The sequence below is a fragment of the Pelophylax lessonae genome (genome assembly GCF_965119305.1).
Source record: "Pelophylax lessonae genome assembly, chromosome: 1".
In the NCBI taxonomy this organism is placed as follows: Eukaryota; Metazoa; Chordata; class Amphibia; order Anura; family Ranidae; genus Pelophylax; species Pelophylax lessonae.
The window spans coordinates 233,003,517-233,025,219 of record NC_138768.1 but is presented as its reverse complement, the minus strand read 5'-3'; the positions used below and the strand labels follow the sequence as shown (position 1 = coordinate 233,025,219).

The 21,703-nt window shown below is 46.8% G+C and overlaps 1 protein-coding gene across 1 annotated transcript in view; it reads right to left on the bottom strand.

Moving 5' to 3' along the window:
• MPHOSPH9 (M-phase phosphoprotein 9) overlaps positions 1 to 21,703 on the bottom strand; it is a 217,289-nt gene that overhangs the window by 109,239 nt on the left and 86,347 nt on the right. The window contains exons 7-8 of the mRNA XM_082258440.1: positions 19,046 to 19,130; positions 6,887 to 6,981 (exon numbers count right to left, since the gene is read on the bottom strand). Coding sequence (XP_082114566.1) covers positions 6,887 to 6,981; positions 19,046 to 19,130 — 180 coding nt within the window. The remainder of the gene's footprint in view (positions 1 to 6,886; positions 6,982 to 19,045; positions 19,131 to 21,703) is intronic.

Below are 21,703 nucleotides of genomic sequence, written 5' to 3'. Positions count from 1 at the left end.
CAAACAAGGCTGAATGTGAGTCCGCTCTCAAGAGGAGATCGTCCAGGTACCCCAGTACTGCAATCCCCTGCTGGCGCAGCAGTGCTAATACCGGTGCTAGTACCTTGGTAAACACTCTGGGAGTGGAGGCGAGACCAAAGAGTTACACCACAAATTGATAATGCTCCTCTGCTACTGCAAAGCGAAGAAACTGCTGGTTTCTAGCATAGATAGGGATGTGCAGAAATGCTTCCTTGATATCTATGGAGACTAAGAAATCTCTCTGATGCAGGGACGCTACAACCATGCAGATGGACTCCATCCAAAAACCCCTGTACCCACACAAAGCGATTCAGGGCCTTGGGATCCAGGATGGGACGCACCTTGCCTTCCTTTCTGGGCACGGTGAATAGGTTTGAATAAAACCCATGAAAAAACTTTCCTGAGCGGGAACCGGCACTATAACTCATCGCGACAGCAAGTCATGTACCACCCCTCGCAAGTCCCTTAACCGCACTGGGGATAATTGAAGATTGGACGGGAAGAACCTGTCCGTTGGATGAAACAGGAATTCGATCTTGTATCCTAATCTGATCAGTTTGTGAACCCATTTTTCCTGAATCAAGGAGGTCAAGGGTTCCTGAAAGAATCAAAGATGTCCCCCCATCCCAGAATCGGGTGAGGGCATCCCTTCATGCAGCCGAGGACTTGTCTGCAGGTCCAGATTGGCCGGACTTGGATTTTCCCGACCATGCCTTCTTGAAACCCCCAGAAGACCTAAACGGTTTACCTTTTTCTTGCGACCCGGAGGCACGAAAAAGAAGTTTGTGAGCAGTAAAGGAAGGCCCCTGCCTAGTGCGCAGTGCCTTGCCCTTAGGGGATTGGGGAGATTATTGCTCTTACCCCCCGTTAAACCTTTGATTAACTCGTCCAGGGAGGATCCAAACAGCCTCTCCCCTGTAAAAGGAAGATCAGTCACAGCCTTCTTAGAAGCCTGGTCAGATGACCAGCACTTTAGCCATACCATGCGCCTAATAGCAATCCCCGCTGCTAACCTCCTGGCCACCAACAAAGCCGAGTCCAAGGACATATCACAGAGAAAACACCAGGGTTTGGGTCAACTGGTCTATTAGTTCCAGTACCGCAGGGGGAAGCCGTACCGTTTCCAAGTTACTATTCAGTAACTTCACCCATTCAGTAGTAGTCTGCACTACTAAAACATTCACAAAGGTAGCCTTTAACATGTGACCTGCTACCACAGGTAAATGGCAGGAAAAGGATTCCACGGGATTCGGAAGGGTTGGAGACTCTTCCACCGGAACTAGAGTCACTTTATTCAATCTGGCCACCGGAGAATCCACTTTCGGTGGTACAGTCCACCTATTGGACACCACCTCCACAAAAAGATAACGGTGTGAAAAACGCTTAGGCACCACCAACATGTGCTTAATGCATCACCATTGTTCATCCACAATAGTATGAAACAATTCTGGACAAGGGAATACCTTGCCCGATTTACGGAATTAACGGAAGCCAAAAGACACCTGCGCATCTGACGCTGTAGGTTCATCAGCCAATTTTAGGGTTTCCCACACAGAAACTATAAGGGCTTCCACCAATATGCGTTCCCGCAGAGCGTCAGAATTTGAAGACACCGACCCCTCAAGGTGCGCTGCGTCCGCGGCGACCATATCTGTCTCAGAATCCGAAGACCCTGCCGATGGAGGTGAGGGCGGAGAGTGCTTGTGGCTGGCAGCACCAGAAATGACAAAATCCACTTTTGACGTCAGGCTTGCAAAAAAACTGCAATTTCTGGCTGCGACTGAACCGGAGGGTCCCACAGTCGCTTCCAGGGGGTCTGCAGGTGAATTTTTATCCTGGGACTCCATTGCTTAAATAAAATTTTTTTGTGTAATGTCCCTTTAAGACCGCGAAAAACGTGGTCACACCGCCATTACTGCGGGTTCACAATCCCTGATTATTATGTAATAGAATAGCAGAGCAGAAGAAAAAACCTACAGGGAAACCCAGGAACGTTACCAGACCACAGAGACGCATCCAGCCTGATCAGTGTAAAAACAAAACTAACACTGTCTGCACAGGAAGAGGAAGAAGCTCTGCCTTTATCATTACAAGCCATGCCGCATGCCAGTCCATCCCACGGACCTCAAGAAAATGAAACATAAACACCAAAACGTAATAATGGAGGACAAAAGGTAGTGCAACTAGTTGACAGTGAATATTTATGTAAAAAAGTATACGATATACTAGTGAAAAGATGTGATCAGTGTAACCATCCTCAACAGAACCACGCCCGGGTGCCTGGTAGGCTGTAAGAACTGTTATACATAAAAGGAGAGCTGGAGGGAAAGCTAGAAAGTAGGAGGAGGAGATAAAGAAAAAGTCAAGAGGAGAGGAGAGGAGAAAGAAAGGGGGAGTCCAACGGGGTATGCAGTGGAGGATCACTCAAATTGGGGGGAGCTTATTATCGAATCTGGATAGTTGGACATATGCTATCCACGGTTGCCAGACCCTGAGAAATCTGTCATGGGTATCTGAAGCAAAGGCCGTCAGTTTCTCATTATCATGAAATTGATCATATGGCTCTTAGCTGCTTCAAAGCTAAGCACTGGGGTTTTCCAAGCCTTCGCAATGGTCAACTTAGTTGCAGGAAAGAGATGCAAAGCCAATTGGCGCTCCGAGCGAAGCAGTTCTGAAATTGGTTTACAAAGAAGGGCCTCGTAAGGGTCCCTTTTGAGGTTGGTGTGGAATAAGTTACGAAGTAGGGTATAAACCCTGACCCATAGTCTACATACCTTAGGACATGCCCATCAAATATGAGCCATGGTTCCTTTCTGAGGGCATCCCCAGAAGCAATGAGGGGAATAAGATGGGATGAATCTAGCCAGTCTAGCTGCTGTATCGTACCATCTATATAACACTTTGTAGGCGTTCTCCAATATTAGGACAGTAGTGCAGGTACATTTTTAAAGTCACATATATGGGAACAAGTGCCATTAAAAACAATGGACTGTGACTTGTCAAGCAACTTTGTGTGTCCAAAGTCGCATGACAAGCCACACTAGTGGAAACTGAGCTTTAGTCTACGTTTCCATTACTGCGATTTAGAGTGTGACTTTGATTCAACTTTACTCTCTCTGGATCAAAGTTGCATCAAAGTAGTGCATGTACCTTTTCAAGGTCGCTGATTTTCAAAGTCGCATAGATGGGAAGGGTGCCATTGATTAATCGCACTAGTGGAAACGTAGACTTAGTGTGGTTGCCTGTACTAAGATCATTGTAGACTGTGAGCAGAGACCCAGAGCACTTCAAGCTAGACTGACACCCCCCCCCCCACCCCCGTGTCTTCCTTTTCATATGGTAGTCTTCATTCAAAGCCATGCACAGTTTTACTTTATATGTTCACTACCCCCCCCCCCCCCCTTACTGATGAGGGAACACAGAGAGGGAACCTATGATCAGCTCCTTCCATTCTGTATACGCCCACTGGCTACACAGGAGCAGTGTCTCTCCCTGGAAATGTCACTATCTTTCAGTAACCACACCCACTTGCTGCTCTTGGACTCAGAAGGAAGAGGAATTGAAGTCATGAAAAACTGGGATTTTTTTCATTTTGACACATAAGGCTGAATAAGGTATTAGGCTGTACTTTCGCTTTAATGGGTAAAGGTCAAAGCTTGGAACTATAAGTGTGGGATCTTACTGCAGAGTTGGCTTGCCCCTAGCAAGATCTTTTAAGACTTCAGCCCCGGAAGGTTTTATCCCCTTAATGACCAGGCCAATTGTTTGCAATGCGGCACTGTGTTGCTTTAACTGACAACTGCGTGGTCGTGCAATGTTGTACTCATATTGATGTCCTTTTTTTTCCCACAAATAGAGCTTTCTTTTGGTGGTATTTGATTACCTCTGCAATTTTTCTTTTTTGCGCTTTGAACAAAAAAAGGCTGACCATTTTGAAATAAAAACAATAATTTTTTACTTTCTGCTATAAACCACATCCAATAAAAAAAAAAAAATGTAAAAATATTACATTTCTTCAGTTTAGGCCAGGGGTGTCCAAAATTTTTTCAAATAGGGCCAGATTTGATGAAGTGAACATGTGTCAGGGCTGACCATTTTGCCTGACATTCTTTGGACCATTAAAATTAAATGCAAACTAACTATTTTATGCAAAGTTTATTGCAAACGGCATACTTTTCATTTCGTCACATGGATGACAAATCTAAACAGGTGTTAAATCACTCTGCCTTTCATATCTGATGGCCAGATGAAAAAAAAAATCCAGGAAGCAGAAATGTATGTCAGGAACATTGTAAAGTACATTACATATTATTGGTAATAAAGGTGGTCTGTCAACTTTTAAGTTAAAAAAAATATGAACAGGAACATAACGCCAAGTATACATGTGGTGTCCAAATATATTTTTAACTGATTTAGACCAACTGAGATTTTACAATGTATTCAGCTCAATTTGGAGCATGCGTGCTCCCTAATCAGTCACACAAGGGTTAACCACATATAAGCGCTATATGAATCCACTGATGATGATTAATCAGGGCAGCAATAATAGTCATGAATGATGCCAATGTAGCAAATAGAACATTGAAAAGTTTTATTCAAAATCAGTTCCATGTATGTATAAAACAGCAGTACACCTTGTACAATGACCCCAGCTGGATCTGCAATGGTGAAGCCAAAATAAGAGGTTAAAAACCCACAGATTGGTGACCATCCAGTGTGTGAAGGCATAAACCAAGCCAGGAACAATGCAGCAGTGTGGACAGTTGTGCCTTGCGAGATGATAACAGAATGCCTCAATCCTGGACAGGGAAGGGTAGAAAGGGGGTCACACGATGCCTGTTATAGGAGGCAAAGAGGATCACTGTCTGCGGCCGCTCTGATCGCCCACAATGAGTGCCGATCGGGAAGGGGACCCGGACGGGACGTCAGACTCTGGGGGAAGAAGGACCAAAAGGAGGCTTGAACTGCTATAGAGCCACTGGTGGTGAGCGGTATGTGCAGTGACCCAAGGCAGGGGAGCCAGGGGAGCGTGAGGAGTGCCTCCTCCTAGTATGGTTGTCCTGACAACTTTTAAATGTTCTATTTACTACATTGGTATCATTCCTGACTATTATTGCTGCCATCAGTAATCATCATTGGTGGGTTTATATAGTGCTTATATGTGTTTAACCCTTGTGTGACTGATACTTTTAAACATCCCTCCTGGTGTGTTTTGTTCCCACACAGCTGCTTCTTGACCTCCAGGTGTTAAGCCAATTATCATCGAGAGGGCGCTGGTCCGGTCATACTAGCGCTGAATTTGTGTTTTTTAGTGCTCCCTAATTAGCCCATATTAAGCAAGAGATATAAAGCTGGCGGGGGCGGGCGGTGGATGTTAACAATAGTGTATTCACAAGTAACAGGAAAAACTGGAATTGGATGCAGCAGGCCTGAATGGACCATCATTTTGAGTATAAGTCGTTCAAAACAGCAGCATATATAAGAGGATGTATCAGCAGCATATATAAGAGGATGTATAAAATTAATGGTAAAAGAACTAAAATGGCATATGTGCAGTTCTGCGGAGTTGAAATATCCAGAGATCCCAGGTGTCCCGAACAGCGCTCGGGGATTCACAGGGGCCACAACATTAGATTTTTCCAAATTACCTGTGGGGCTGTATTAAAGCGGCCCGTGGGTCGGACTTTGGACATGCCTGGTTTAGGCCAATTTGTACTGGTAAAAAATAAAAAAATCCCAAAAAGCATATATTGATTGGTTTGGGCAAAAGTTACAGTGTCTACAAACTATGGGAGAGATTTATGGACATTTTTTTATTGTTTTCTAGTAATGGTGGCGATCAGCAATTTTTAGCGGGACTGCGACATTGCAGCGGACAAATCAGACACTAAGTGACACTTTTTGGGGACCAGTGACACTAATACATTAATCAGTGTTATAAAAAAATGCAAGGTCACTGTATAAATGACACTGGCAGGGAAGGGGTTAACATCAGGGGCAATCAAAGGGTTATGTGTGCTCCTAGGAAGTGCTTTCTAACTGTGTGGGGGATGGACTGACTACAGGAAGAGAAAGATCTGTATTCCTGATTAGTTGGAACACAAGATCTTTCTCTTCCTGTCTGATAGAACAATTGTCTGCCATGTTTATATAGGCAGGCCGCCATTGTGTCATTCCTCTGGCGGCACGTGTGCTTCCCCTTGAGCAGTGGTTCTTAACTCCTGTCCTCAGGACCCATTAACAGGCCAGGTTTGCAAGATAACTAAATTACATCACAGGTGGTCTCATTTGCTGCTCAGTAATTGCAGTATTCTAGTCTGCATCTCCCCAAGGTAATACTTAAAATCTGGCCTGTTAGTGGGTCCTGAGGACCATAGTTGAGAACCACTGCCCTAGAGACAATGAAAACAATCACATACAAGTGCGTAATTTTTTGCTTAAGGACCGCCCTGCCACAGTTAATGTATGTGGGGCGGCCCTTAAGTGCAGGAACCCATCAAAGAGCAAAACAGCAGTGTTGTAAAGGTCAGAGGAAGAAACCGCAGCATAGCCGGGACACAGGCATCTGACATTTCTGTAAACATCAAATGTTCAAAAACTGATTGTGGCTACAGCTCTGGAACGCAGTGGAGAGAAGCGTCACAGGCCACCCAGAAGCTGAGTATAATTCTTCTTCTCTTGCAGAGAGTTTATGTTTGGATTTCTTTAGGGACCCAACAGGTTCCGTCTTCTCTCTCCCCCAAAATATAAGAACTACTAAAATTTGTGGGTGGGAACTGAAGGGCCTGGAAGACCCTCTTCCATGAGAAAATAGAATTGTAAAATCAAAGAAACATTATTTTTAACCTCCTTTATCTATACGCACCTCTTTAGTGTGAAAACATTTGGAAACTCCAGTTTCAAGGTTATCAGGCAAAGGATGATATAAGTCCTTCTCATCCAACATCCAGTATGTAAACCCTTCTCAAAACAAAGGGAAAACATTAAAGAAAAGTGAAATTGATCAATCAAAGCTATAATGTATCGAGAAAGACACTTTGTGGTTTTTAGGATACTTTTATATCCCAAACCGAATATATCCTATGGACTTAAGCTTCTCCTCTTGTCTCAAACGTAGACATCCAGAGGTAGATGCATTTTGGACCTGCCACAAGAACAAGCAATTCTGGATTGCAGTAGTATGCTATGCTAACTCGTATCTAGTAAACTATTTGCCATTATCTTTGCAATGGGCGCTTTTCGGCTTATTAGACAACCCTGGAATTAAAATTTTCTGCACACAAATTCCTATCTTGCCAACTACATATACCCTATAGTTAAAAAAACATTCTGCATAAAATTGATCTTTTTTGCCTCCCTGTATTTCATTATCCATAAAAAACTACCGTAACTTTTGCGTTTGGCATGAAGTGGGCGAAAGTTTCTTCACACAAAGAACCCCAGGTCCACAAGTTTTTCGACATGTGAGAGTAATTTATACAAACTTCTGATGCTTAATAATGCTTCAGATATACTTAATAGTATTTAAAGCGGACAGTCATTTTTCCATCTATTAATACCTCTGCCCTTGTTTTAACTTTGGATAGTAAAACATTTTTTTTTTCTGCCAGTAAATACCTTTATACAGCCCATTTCCTCGTTCTTGTCTGGTAAAAAGCCTAGGCTAATGACATAATTGTTAGACAGTTCAATTTGGTTGGTCGCTGGCTGGTTGGCAAGTTGTGACTGGAAATCTCTTCATTTCTTTTGATCTGCGTTCACCCTTCCAGTGCTCCTTACCATTAAAACCAGTTATAGGTGGAGGCGGTGTCCACTTTTTGCATTATCGTTGATATCTATATTGAGCCAGGCAACGCACTGACACCTTTGCCGCCATTGTGCGATGTGCTGGGTGTTCAGTGTGACCCTGTGCCTTTAAGGAGGGGTGGGCTCCCTCCAGTCACCTGTGCTCCATCTATCCCATTAGATGCATGTGCTTGCATTGTAGAGACTCTTTAAATTGTAGAGTTAGGGACTGCAGATTACAGGGTGCCTTGCCAGGGCCTGCAGCTTACACATGTATTTGCAAATGTGTGCAACCAAACCCCTGTTTTTAACGCATACTGTTAGACAGTTCAATTTGGTTGGTCGCTGGCTGGTTGGTAAGTTAGGACTGGAAATCTCTTCGTTTTTTTGATCTAATGACATCATGCACAGCTCTCTCTCTCTCACGGGAGTTTGCCAGCAAGGGAGGGTGGGATTAGTCATAAGAGAGCCAGTTAGAGCCGTAAAGCTGAAAGGGGCTGGATGAGGGTGGCGATAACAAGAGATCCCAGAGATCTGAAAGTATTCATCAAGAGAGCAGAAATGTACAGGCAAGCAGTGGTGTGAGTGTCTGTGTATATGTGTGCCTCTCTGTAAATCCAGGAAGTGAACAGACAGCAGCTTCAGCTGCCCACAGTTAAAAACTAGATTTTTGACTTACCGTAAAATCCTTATCTCTGAAGTTCATTGACAGACGCAGCTCCATATTCTCATTAACCATTGGGTTATGCTGCCCCCTACAGGAGTAGGACACAGGCAGAAAAATCTTTACCACGCCTATGGGCCAGTCCCTGGTGGTATATACCCACTCACTCGGCTATAGGCATTCAGTTTTGTTGCAAGAAGTGTCAGAAGAAAATAACCCCAACCCAACGCCTATATAGAGGGGCGGGTGCTATGTCTGTCAATGAACTTCAGAGAAAAGGATTTTACGGTAAGTCAAAAATCCAGTTTTCTCTATCGTTCATTGACAGACGCAGCTCCATATTCTCCTTAACCATTGGGACGTCCCAAAGCAGTAACACGAGGGGTGGGAAAACAACGCAGAAAAGAACGTAATTCCCAAAGGCTAAACTTAGCCAACCAGGTAACATGGAGCTCAACCAGGAACAACTGGAGCTCACCTAGAAACAACATACACCCTCAAAGGGAATAAATTCTCTTTTAAACAGCAGCCTGCAAAACCTTGCGGCCAAAAGAAGCATCCGAAGATGACAACACATCTACCTTGTAGAATTATGTGAATGTATGCACAGACGACCAAGTTGCCGCCTTGCAAACTTGTATCACTGACGCCCGATAGCAAAAAGCCCAAGAGGCACTCAGTGCCCCTAGTAGGATGCGCCTTCACAGGGAAAGGAGGAACCTGACCCTCAATTGAATAAGCCTGTACCGCCGTCTGCCTGATCCATCTGGATATGGTCGCAGTAAACGCAGCCAATCCTTTCCGAGGTCCGTCCATGAGGACAAAAGCGAGTCTGATTTTCCGAACGACTCAGTAGCCGCCAGGTAAACTCTGATTACCCTAACCACATCCAAGGAATGCAAGGAAAATTCTTTAGGATGCCTGGGCTTCGGACATAATAAAGGCAGCACAATGTCTTCATTTAAATGGAAATCCGAGACCACCTTATGGCTTATCCTTAAGCAGGATAGCGCCGCCAATTCCGACACTCTGGCCACAGAGGTAATAGCCACTAAAAAGGCAACCTCCTGTGACAGTGTAAGCAGAGGAATCTCCCTAATGTTTTAAGGAAGTTTCTGAAGAACTGACAGTACCAGGTTAAGATCCCATGGAGGTAACGGGGACCGTATCTGGGGAGCCATGTGGCGAACACCCCAAATAAAAGTGCAAATCAAAAAATACGTGGCTAAAGGGCGTTGAAAAAAAACAAACACAGATAGAGCCGACACCTGGCATTTGATAGTACCCAAGGCCAACCGCTGCTCAACCCCTCTTTGGAGGAAATTCAATATCCGAGCCACTGAAATTCAATATCCGAGCCACTGATCACGCATGCACCTTAAAGCAGTAGTATCCCCGTACAAAAAAGAAAAAAAAAACCTGCAAAACAATGGCATAATGTGCTAGTATGCATAGCATACTAGCACATTATGAAATACTTACCTTAGAACGAAGCCCCCACAAGGTCGCCCGGACACCAAGGGAGCTGTCATGTTCCCTCTGCGTCTCTTCCGGGTTCGGCGGCTCCGGCGCTGTGAGTGGCCGGAGCCGCGATGACGTCACTACCGCGCATGTGCGCAGGAGTTCACCTTCCAGCAAGCAGCCGGCAAGAAGCGGAACTTCAGAGCGCATGCGCCGCTGGTGTCAGCGGCTGCATGCATTGTGAATATCTCCTAAACCGTGCAGGTTTAAGATATTAAATTTACCTACATGTAAGCCTATAATAAAAAGGTAAGAAGCAGGGTATACTACCGCTAATGGATTGACACCATGCAATGTACAATTTACATGCATGATGATAAATCTTCAGAGAGGTAGATTTTCTGGCGTTCAACAGTGTAGGAATCACAGAGTCAGAAAGACCCCTATCCTTCAATACCTGGCTTTCAACAGCCACGCCATTAAGGCCAGCAACTGTAAGGCAGTATCTTAGATCAGCCCTTGAGATAGCAGATCTTCCCTGAGAGGAAGTCTCAAAGGAGCATCAGTGACCAATCTCACCAGATCGGCATACCAAGACCAGCGAGGCCAGTCTGTAGCCATCAAAATTACTGGAGTCCCTTCCACCTCTATTCTTCACAGAAGCCTCGGCAGCAGTTTTAGTGGGGGAAATGCATAGATCAGCTGATATTGTCCCCAAGGAGCCACTAGTGCGTCTGTGGCATCGGCCAGAGGATCCCGAGAACAGGCTACAAAGCTCTGTACCTCCTTTTGAGCCGAGAGGCCAACAGATTCACATCGGGAGTCCCCCACTGGACACCAGCGCCGCCCCCTTAAAAAAAAAAGGAATAAAAAAAAAAAAAAGACAAAAAAGTTATAAAAAAAAAAAAAAAATTGGTTCGCCGACCTATGTGGTGGCTAAAGGGGGGGTGGGGTTTACGACCCAGAAAGGCGCAGATTGGCTGCCTTCTGGGGGCGTAACCTGGGCGCAGGAAAGAGCGCTTGGCCACCCCCACCTTCGTGATGTCCTGGCTGTGATTGGTCCAGTCTCCAGCCTGGACCAATCATCATCCAGGACATCCGATCGCTGACGTCGCAATGGGGCGGTGCCGGTGCGTGCGTCAGTCACTCACCGTCACCGCCGCTCACCTTCCCGCCGCAGAGAAGAGGAGAGGCCGCCCGCCAGTTCCTGCCGCAGAAGAGGACGAGGGAGAAGCCGCTCACCTTCCCGCCGCCGCCGATAGCCGAGCCGCCGCCAGGTAAGTGCATTGGGTTGAAGGGAGAACGCACGCTGGTCTCTGCATTGATTGGGGGACAATGCTGTGGCACTCTGCAATCACTGGGGTACAATGCTGTGGGCACTCTGCAATCATTGGGGGACAATGCTGTGGGCACTCTGCAATCATTGGGGGACAATGCTGTGGGCACTCTGCAATCATTGGGGGACAATGCTGTGGGCACTCTGCAATCATTGGGGGACAATGCTGTGGGCACTCTGCAATCATTGGGGGACAATGCTGTGGGCACTCTGCAATCATTGGGGGACAATGCTGTGGCACTCTGCAATCATTGGGGGACAATGCTGTGGGCGCTCTGCAGTGATTGGGGACAATGCTGTGGCGCTCTGCAGTGATTGGGGACAATGCTGTGGTGCTCTGCAGTGATTAGGGACAATGCTGTGGCGCTCTGCATTGAAAGGGGCTCGTGCGCAGAACTCTGCATTGATGGGGGCACGGAGCAGTGTTCATTGCATTGAAGGGGGCACGCACGCTGAACTCTGCATTGTGGGGGCACAGCACAGTGTTCATTGCATTGAAGGGGGCACAGCACAGTGTTCATTGCATTGAAGGGGGCACAGAACAGTGTTTATTGCATTGAAGGGGGCACAGCACATTGTTCATTGCATTGAAGGGGGCACAGCACAGTTGCATTGAAGGGGGCATGCACGCTGAACTCTGCATTGTGGGGGCACAGCACAGTGTTCATTGCATTGAAGGTGGCACAGTGTTTATTGCATTGAAGGGGGCACAGCACAGTGTTTATTGCATTGAAGGGGGCACAGCACAATATTCATTGCATTGAAGGGGGCACGCACGCTGTTCTCTGCATTAAAAGGTGGCACGCACGCTGGTCTCTGCATTGAAAGGGGGCATGTACGCTGGTCTCTGCATTGAAAGGGGGCATGTATGCTGGTCTCTGCATTGAAAGGGGGCATGTATGCTGGTCTCTGCATTGAAAGGGGGCATGTATGCTGGTCTCTGCATTGAAAGGGGGCATGTGCGCTGGTCACTGCATTGAAAGGGGGCATGTACGCTGGTCACTGCATTGAAAGGGGGCATGTACGCTGGTCTCTGCATTGAAAGGGGGCATATACCATCTCCTGTACCATGACCTGTGACATGCCTATACCATATCTGTGCCATGCCTATACCATATCTGTGCCATGCCTATACCATCTCCTGTACCATCACCTGTGCCATGCCTGTACCATGACTTCAAAGTCACGCAATTTTTTACTGCGTTTTTTGACGCGAAGCAATACCTATTACATTTTTCTTTTTGCGCCCCCCCAAAAATTTTGAGCACCAGCCGTCACTGCTGGACACACAGCAGGTGAAACACCTCCGGGTGAAAGGAACATTGTCCCTGATCCAACACCTGACGACTCAGGTAATCTGCCTGCCAATTTTCCACTCCGGGGATATGCAGGGCGGATAGGGCTGGAACAAAGTTTTCTGCCCATATTAGGATCTTGGCCACCTCTCGAGCCGCCAGGACACTTTTGGTGCCCTCTTGTTGATTGACTTATGTCACGGCAGTGGCACTGTCCGATTGAATCCGAACCGGACACCCTCGAAGGTGATTAGTGAATCAAGCAATGCTTTATTGCTCGGAGTTCCAGAATATTGATCGGTAGTCTGGACTCCTTTAGTGTCCAGGTCCCTTGGACATACATCTTTCCAAGTACTCCTACCCAACTAGACAGGCTGGCATCCGTGGTAACCACAGTCCGATACAGGGGAAGGAATGACTTGCCTTGAGGTAGAGCCAGGGAGCGGAGCCACCACAGCAGAACACTTTGTGTGTTTTTGGCACAGCAGGATCAGATTGTCCAAAGATTTTGGATCCTTGTTCCACTTGACAAGAATTTCTCTTTGTAAAGGTCTTGTGTTGAACTGTGAGAACGGAATCACCTCGAAGGTAGAGACCATCAGGCCCAGCCCTCGCATGCAAGTCAGTAGAAAGGACAGTTTGCTGGATAACAGCAGGCGAATCCCCCTCTGCAATATTTGCAGTTGGTCCAGAGGAAGAAGTCAGTCCCAGATAATCCAGTTTGGAGGATGGAACTAGAACAGATTTCTGGAAATTGATGTACTAACCAAACTCTTGGTTAAGTAGGCCAGCAGGGATGAATGGGAGTCAGCTTTTAAGAGGAGATCGTCCAGGTACCCCAGTACCGCAATCCCCCGCTGTCACAGTAATGTCAATACCTGAGCCAATACTTAGGTGAAGACCCTGGGAGCGGAGGCAAGACAAAAGGGTGACGCCACAAATTGATAATGCTCCTCACCCACAGCGAAGCAAAGGAAACGCTGGTGTGCCTTACTCCTGACTAAGCAGAAAAAAAACTGAATGCCTATAGCAGAGCGAGTGGGTGTATACCCTCAGGGACTGACCCATAGCTGTGGTAAAGATTTTTTCTGCCTAGTGTCCTACTCCTGTAGGGGGTAACATAACCCAATGGTTAAGAAACATATGGAGCTGCGTCTGTCAATGAACGATAGAGAAAATGGGTTTTTTGACTTACCGTAAAATCCATTTCTCTGATGTTCATTGACAGACACAGCTCCTGATTCGTCTTTACCATTGGGTTATACTGCCACATACAGGAGTAGGAAAACTAGGCAGGAAAAAGCTTGACTACGCTTATAGGCAGTCCCAGGGGGTACACACCCACTCAGTGTCAGAAGAAAGCCAACTCCAAAGAGGGGTGGGTGCTGTGTCCGTCAATGAACATCAAAGAAATTGATTTTACGGGAAGTCAAAAATCCCATTTTCTCTTTCGCTCATTGACGGACACAGCTCCTGATTCCTCTTAACCATTGGGACATCCCAAAGCAGCGTTAAACATGAGGGGTGGGAAAAAAAAACAGAAAAAAATTTCCAGGGCTAACCATAGCCAACCAGGTAACATGGAGCTCAACCATAAACAACTGGAGCTCACCCGAAAAAAGCAATACACCCTCAAAGAGGACCAGGTCCTTTTAAGCAGCAGCCAGCAAAACCTTGCAGCCAAAAGAAGCATCTGCAGATGCCAACACATCAACTTTATAAAACTTTTTTTACAAAGTGTGCACGGACAACCAGGTGGTGGCCTTACAAACCTGTGTCACTGACGCTTGATGACGGAAGCCCAGGAGACACTACGCGCCCTAGTAGAGTGCTCCATGACAGGGAAAGGAGGAACCTGACCCCTGATTAAATATGCCTGAACCACTGTCTGTCTGATCCATCTGGAAATGGTCGCAGAAGAAGCGGACAACCCTTTGTGAGGTCCGCCTGTGAGCACAAATAGAGAGTCTTACTTCCTAAAAGACTCCGTAGCTGCCAGGTACACCCTAATTGCCCGGACCACATCTAAGATATGCAAGGCAATTTCCTTCGGACGTTTTGCCTAGGACACAGGGAAGGCAACATAATATCTTCATTCAAATGACTGTCAGAGACCACCTTAGGAAGGAATGAAGGAAAGGGGCAAAGCACCACCTTATCCTTGTGAATCACCAATAAGGTGAATGACAAGATAACGCCGCCAGTTCCGACACCCTGTGCGCAGAGGTGATAGCTACCAAAAAAGGCCACCTTCTGGGGCATTGCAAGCAGGGAAACCTCCCAAATATTTTCAAAGGGAGGCTTCTGTAGAGCTGGAAGCACCAAATTAAGATCCCAGAGCGTCAACGGAGCCCGAACTGAAGGAACCAAATGTCAGACACCCTGAAGAAAAAGGTACGCACCAGGGAGCGTGAGGCCAAAGGTCACTGGAAAAAGACAGCCAAAGCCAATACCTGGCCCTTGATGGTACTCAAGGCCAATTTCTGTTCAACCTCCCCCCGTTGAAGGAAGGTTAAGATCCAATCCACCGAGAAGGAGCGAGGATAAACCCAAAGAGACTCACACCATGCAATGTAAGTCTTCCACATACGATGGTAGATCTTCCTAGAAGTAGATTTCCTAGCTTTCAACAGCATAGGAATCACTGACTCATACAAACCTCCATCCTTCAGCACCTGGCATTCAACAGCCAAGCAGTCAAAGCCAGCGACTGTAAAGCAGGATGGAAGATCTGGCCTTGGGACAGCAGATCCTCCCTGAGAGGAAGTCCCTAAGGAGCATCAGCGACCAGCTGTACCCAATTGGCGTACCAAGACCGGCAAGGTCAGTCTGGATGGAATCCCTTCTGCTTTGATCCTGTACATGCGTAATGACAGGATCTTGAGAGGGCTGGAAAGAAATCCGTCAGCCCACCTTAGAATGCCGGCTACTAACAGACTTGCCAGCACACTACTTGTGCCCCCTTGGTGATTGACATAGACCACGGCCGTGGCATTGTCCAAATTAATTCGTACTGACACCCCTTTGTCCAATGAGTCAGACAAAGACTAATCGCTTGAATTTCCAGAACATTAATCAGCAGTCTAGACTAGGGCTGGGCGATATGGCTGAAAAATGTATCACGATATCAGTGTTTCATATCGGTCGATATCGATAATTATTGATATTTTTTATTACCCATTTAAAATAAGGACCCTAGGGTGAGAATGCAGGGCGGCGGGCATGGTACAGGAGAATGCAGAAGAATGCAGGGCACTGGCATGGTGCAGGAGAATGCAGGGCACTGGCATGGTGCAGGAGAATGCAGGGCACTGGCATGGTGCAGGAGAATGCAGGGTACTGGCATGGTGCAGGAGAATGCAGGGTACTGGCATGGTGCAGGAGAATGCAGAGCACTGGCATGGTGCAGGAGAATGCAGGGTACTGGCATGGTGCAGGAGAATGCAGGGTACTGGCATGGTGCAGGAGAATGCAGGGTACTGGCATGGATGGTGCAGGAGAATGCAGGGCACTGGCATGGTGCAGGAGAATGCAGGGTACTGGCATGGTGCAGGAGAATGCAGGGTACTGGCATGGATGGTGCAGGAGAATGCAGGGCACTGGCATGGTGCAGGAGAATGCAGGGTACTCGCATGGATGGTGCAGGAGAATGCAGGGCACTGGCATGGTGCAGGAGAATGCAGGGTACTGGCATGGATGGTGCAGGAGAATGCAGGGCACTGGCATGGTGCAGGAGAATGCAGGGCACTGGCATGGTGCAGGAGAATGCAGGGCACTGGCATGGTGCAGGAGAATGCAGGGTACTGGCATGGTACAAGAGGATCCGGGGTTGTGGGCATACTACAGGAGATGCAGTGCTGTGGGCATGGTACAGGTAGACCATGCCCGCAGCACTGCATCCCTTGTAGTGTGCCCGCAGCCCTGCATAATGGCAGGTAGTGAAGCTGTTTCACTTACCTGTTCCAGAGGCGCCTTCATTTTAAAAATGGTGCTGCCCGGCCCCGACACGTCATTGCGCACGCGCCGCCACCGCCGCTCGTATACTTACGGCTATTCTCGGCCTCTCCCGAGCGGCGGCGGCGTGTGCGCGGTGACATGTATGCGAAGGGCGGCGCCATTTTTAAAGCTTAAACCCGTATCGTTCAAAGCCTTGTATTGCTATCGATCCCCTGACTATCGCGATACATATCGGTATCGTTTTATCGCCCAGCCCTAGTCTAGACCCTCTGAGCACATCTGTGCTGAGGACGCCTCCCAATACGGACAGGCTGGCATTCGGGGTGACCACCGTCCAGTACAGGTGGTGAAAGGATTTTCCCTGTCGAAGTGCCAGACAACAAAGCCACCTCTAAAGACCATGGATCCTTGTCCCATTTCACCAGAACCAAACTTCCTCAGAGGTTTGCAGAGCAATCATCAGTTGTCCATCAGAGCAGTCGGAGACTCCGCCCGCAGAAGATCGTCCAGGTACCCCAGTACTGCGATCCGCCGCTGACTCAAACAATGCTAGCACCCGGGCCAACATTTTTGTGAAGACCCAAGGAGCGGAGGCGAGACCAAAAGGTCCACGCCACAAACCGATAATGCTCCACCCCACGGAAAAACGGAGGAAGCGTTGGTGACCAGCACATATTAGAATATGCAGGTAGGCGTCCTTGATGTCGATAGAAGCGAGAGGAAATCCCCCTGGTGTAGGGATGCCACTACCGTGTGAATGGTCTCCACGTGGAAATTCTGTACTCGCACAAGCAGTTTAGCGCCTTGAGGTCCAGAATTGGACATACCTTGCCTTCCTTCCTGGGAACTGTAAAGAGGTTTGAGTAAAAACCCCTGAAAACGTTCCAAAATCGGAACAATCACCCCTTGAAGGAACAAGTCTTGCACTACTCCAAAGAGACCCATAAGTGATCTGGGGACAAGTGCAGGTTGGAAGGGAAGAACCTTTACGGAGGATAAGCCCGAACTCGATTTCTTAGCCTGACCAAATAACTTTGTGGACTTACAAGTCCTAAACTAGGGAGGTCCAAGGATCCGGAAACCAGCGAAGACGTCCCCCCACCCCACATACAGGTGAGGGGGCCCCTTGATGCAGAGGCAACAGTGTTAGCAGGTTGGGTAGAGCTCGTTCGTGGCTTTCCAGACCAGGTCCTCTTGGAACCTCCAGTCGAGACCCTGACTTTTGATCCCTTGTCCTGAGACCCTGAGGGACAAAATAAACCTCTTATGAGTCGAGGAGAAATGTCCCACGTCTACGATGGGGCTCCTTGACCTTGGTAGCCTGCGAAAGAAGAGTATTCTTCCCCCATGAGACCCTATAACAATGTCATCCAAGGAAGCTCCAAACAAGCAATCCCATACAAGGGGGAGATCAGATAAGGCCTTCTTAGAAGTCTGGTTCCCAGACCAGTATTTCAGCCAGATAATACGCCGAAGGACCACTGCTGATACAGACAGACTAGAAATCAAAGGAGCCACATCCAAAGAGGCACATAACAGATAAACTGTAACCCCCGGACCAACTGATCTGCCAGCTTTGCAAGACAGGGGGAAGCCATTTTCCCCCTCCTGGCGTAAAAGTTAAGCCCTCTCGGTCAGAGCTTGCGACACCACAGCAAAGACCCACAGTGACCACCAAAATTTTAGAGGAGCTGAGGGGAAAGAGGGGAACCCAGGGGTCCCACCATCCCAGGGAGGGGCCCACGTCCACCCCAAAACCCTCCAGGTTTAGAGGGGGGACAGTTACTTACCATACCAGGAACAGAGTGAGCACCACCCTGGACAGACCACTGCTCCATCATAATGTGCGTGCTGTAAGCCAGGAGAAACGCTGCGAATCAGGCCAAGGCCAGGTCATATAGGTCCCTGCGAGACGTTTAACTCGCAGGCCAGCCCCTGTCCAGCTGGGCTATGCCGTGCTTGCTGGCCAGACTGGGGGACCCTCTGGTTCTAGATTATCCAGTCAATCGCCCAGTCCGTCAATTGATTGTAGATTCTCACGAGAACAAAATAAAGATAGGAGAAAATGTAATTTAAACTGAAAAAAAATCACCAGGACCAGAGATTCCAGCAAGGAACTAGGTCCCTTTCCTAACCAGGCAGAAAAAAACTGAGTGCCTATAGCTGAGAGTGAGTGTATAGCCCCTGGGACTGCCCATAGGCATAATCAAGCTTTTTCTTGCCTAAAAGTACTACTCCTGTAGGGGGCAGTATAACCCAATGGTTAAGAAGAATCAGGAGCTGTGTCCGTCAATGAACGAAAGAGAAATGGTTGCAGCCAGACTTAGTGGAGGGAGATTTCTGCAGCATATTTGGCAAGTGCGTATGTAAGCAGACTGCAATTCCTCTTAATTTTATTAGTATTTAATGACCACCCCCCTGATTTGACATCACTTAAACTATAAATAAATACATGAATGAAAAAAAAGGGACATTGTGAAACCTAATGTAAAGTACACAACACTTCATATCTATGGGCATAGTTACCTGATCCTGCAGAAAATAAGGAATTTACACTCTCTGCACGATTGTTGAGGGAAAACATGTTTGAAGAGATATCTGTGTTGTCAGCCTGAAAAAAAGTTTGTAGGGAGGACTATTGTAATGCAACACTTCTTTACATTAATATCAAAGACACAGAGTTTGTAGCACCTCAGTAATGCCAAAATTGTGAAATCTGTTTTATACGTTCTAGCAGCCCATTTTTACATTACTGATTTGATACAAGGCAGTTCCACATCTTTTCCATTATCTGTTCATAACCAGGTAAACTTTATTCATCCATATACAAAGTCAATTTGTCTTCTACATAATTGTTTTACAAGTAGGGTCCTGCGACACCCTGGGGTGTCATTTGCAATCCCGGGGATGGTGCGAGCATGAGACCCAGTTTTCCCTGCATCAGAGATGGATGAGATGATTTTGTAGGGATGAGGAAACTCTGATATGATGGGGGGACACTCATATAATAGGAGGGGTTCTCATGTATAGGGGGCACTCTGTCCGTGATGGGGAGATTCTGACTCTCCCACGTGATGGGCGCCTCTGACATGAAGGGGGTCTATAAGGGAACCTCTGACTGGAGGAGGTGCTTCTGATGCAAAGTTATTTGATCAATGTGGTTGTGTGCATCGTCCCAGGCTCAGGGTTGCTATTGATAATACTTATGTTTTTTACATTTTAAACTGGGGTCCCGTAAGATTCTGCATAGTGGTAAAGAGTGCCACAACTGAGAAAAGTTTGAGAAATGCTGTCCTACATTAAACAGTGTGGATAGAGCAAACTAAACAGAAAATGTTTTGGCTACTAGTGCTAAATGTTGGACATTTCTAAATAAACGTGCTTTCAGAACATCCTGCATTTCAGTTCTCCAACGACAGCCATAGGTATCTAATTTTTTGCCATGCAAACAATTTTGCATGTTGGACCTAAAAAAAGGTATAATTTTAACAATTACCCTCTTGCTGATAGGAAAGTACAGTGCCTTGCAAAAGTATTCACCCCCTTGACTTTTTACCTATTTTGTTACATTACAGCCTTAAGTACAATGTTTTGTTAATCTGAATTTTATGTGATGGATCAGAACACAATAGTCTAAGTTGGTGAAGTGAAATGAGAAAAATATATACATAAAACTATTTTTTAGAAATAGGAAACAGAAAATTGGCATGTGCGTATGTATTCACCCCCTTTGTTATGAAGCCCATAAAAAGCTCTGGTGCATCCAATTACCTTTAGAAGTCACATAATTTGTGAAATGATGTCCACCTGTGAGCAATCCAAGTGTCACATGATCTGTCATTATATATATATATATATATATATATACACACCTTTTTTGGTTTATCATTTTAATACAGGTTTATTTTTAGGATATCAATTTAACCACTTCAATACCAGGCACTTTCACTTTCAACCTTTCTTTGCCAGGCAAATTTTCAGTTTTCAGCTTTTTGTCGCACTTTGAATGACAATTGAGTGGTCATGCAACACTATACCCATATGACATTTGTATAATTTTTTTTTTCACACAAATAGATCTTTCTTTTGGTGGTATTTAATCACCACTGGATTTTTTTTGCTAAATAAAAGAAACAAGACTGAAAATTTTGCAAAACATCTTTCTTCACAAGTTTAGGCCAAAATGTATTCTGCTACATTTCTTTGGTGAAAATAACCTAAGACTCGGTTCACACTACTCTGACCTGGGACGCGACTTTTGCGACCTCAAGTCGCCCCAAGTCGCTTGTCATTACAAATTCAATGTAAATGAATGAGAGCCGTCTCAATATGCACTACTGAAGTCGCTCCGACTTCAGAAAAGGTTCCTGTACTACTTCAAGGCGATCTCTATCCGACTTGTGCACATAGACTTCCATGGGAGTCGCCTCTAAGTCGGATCCTTATCTATTTTCAAGCGACTATGATCAGACTTTCCAGGAAGGGGTTAAACAGAAGCTTCTCCTGAAAACAGGAGCAATGGCCTAAGAGAGAGCAATCCGCTCCCAATCGTCAAATATTAACGCCCCTGTGGCTAAGTGAGGTTACAAAGGCAACACAGGTCCCAGCAAGTCCGCGGCTACCGGCGTGCACTGCACCTTTAAGAGCGCTACTCAAGGGGATAATCCTAAGCCCCCTAAAGGCCTGAAACCCCTCTGAAGATGAAAAGGTGAAGGCCAGGGTAATTAAACTCCTCTAGAGTAGTTACCACATGGAGAACACAGCAAGGTCCATCAGCAGCATGGAGAAGAGAAGGTAGAAGGAAACACCCCCGCCCACAAGAGCCAGTAGCTCCTGTGCGGTTTTGTCTCCGGATCCAGCAAAATGGCCACCGGCATTACAGTGATAGGGATACCCAGGCAGGTTGCTGAGGCCGGTTAAGGCTGCCGGCCACGGCAAAATGGCTGCTTCACGCCGATGAGCGTGTGACCTCGGGCCTAGTGAGGCTTACCCTAGTAATAGGCCTGGGGGCCCTTGCAAAGATCATCCAGGCGGATGGAACCCCCCCAAGGTAGCGGTATGAGGCGCAACCATGTACCCCCCTCCGAAGCCTCCCCCACCGTCCACTACCCGGTATAGCACCTGAGGCGACTTACATAGGGGACCCCCCCCTAAAAGTGTCCCAGGGGGCCGGAGCCCAGGGTA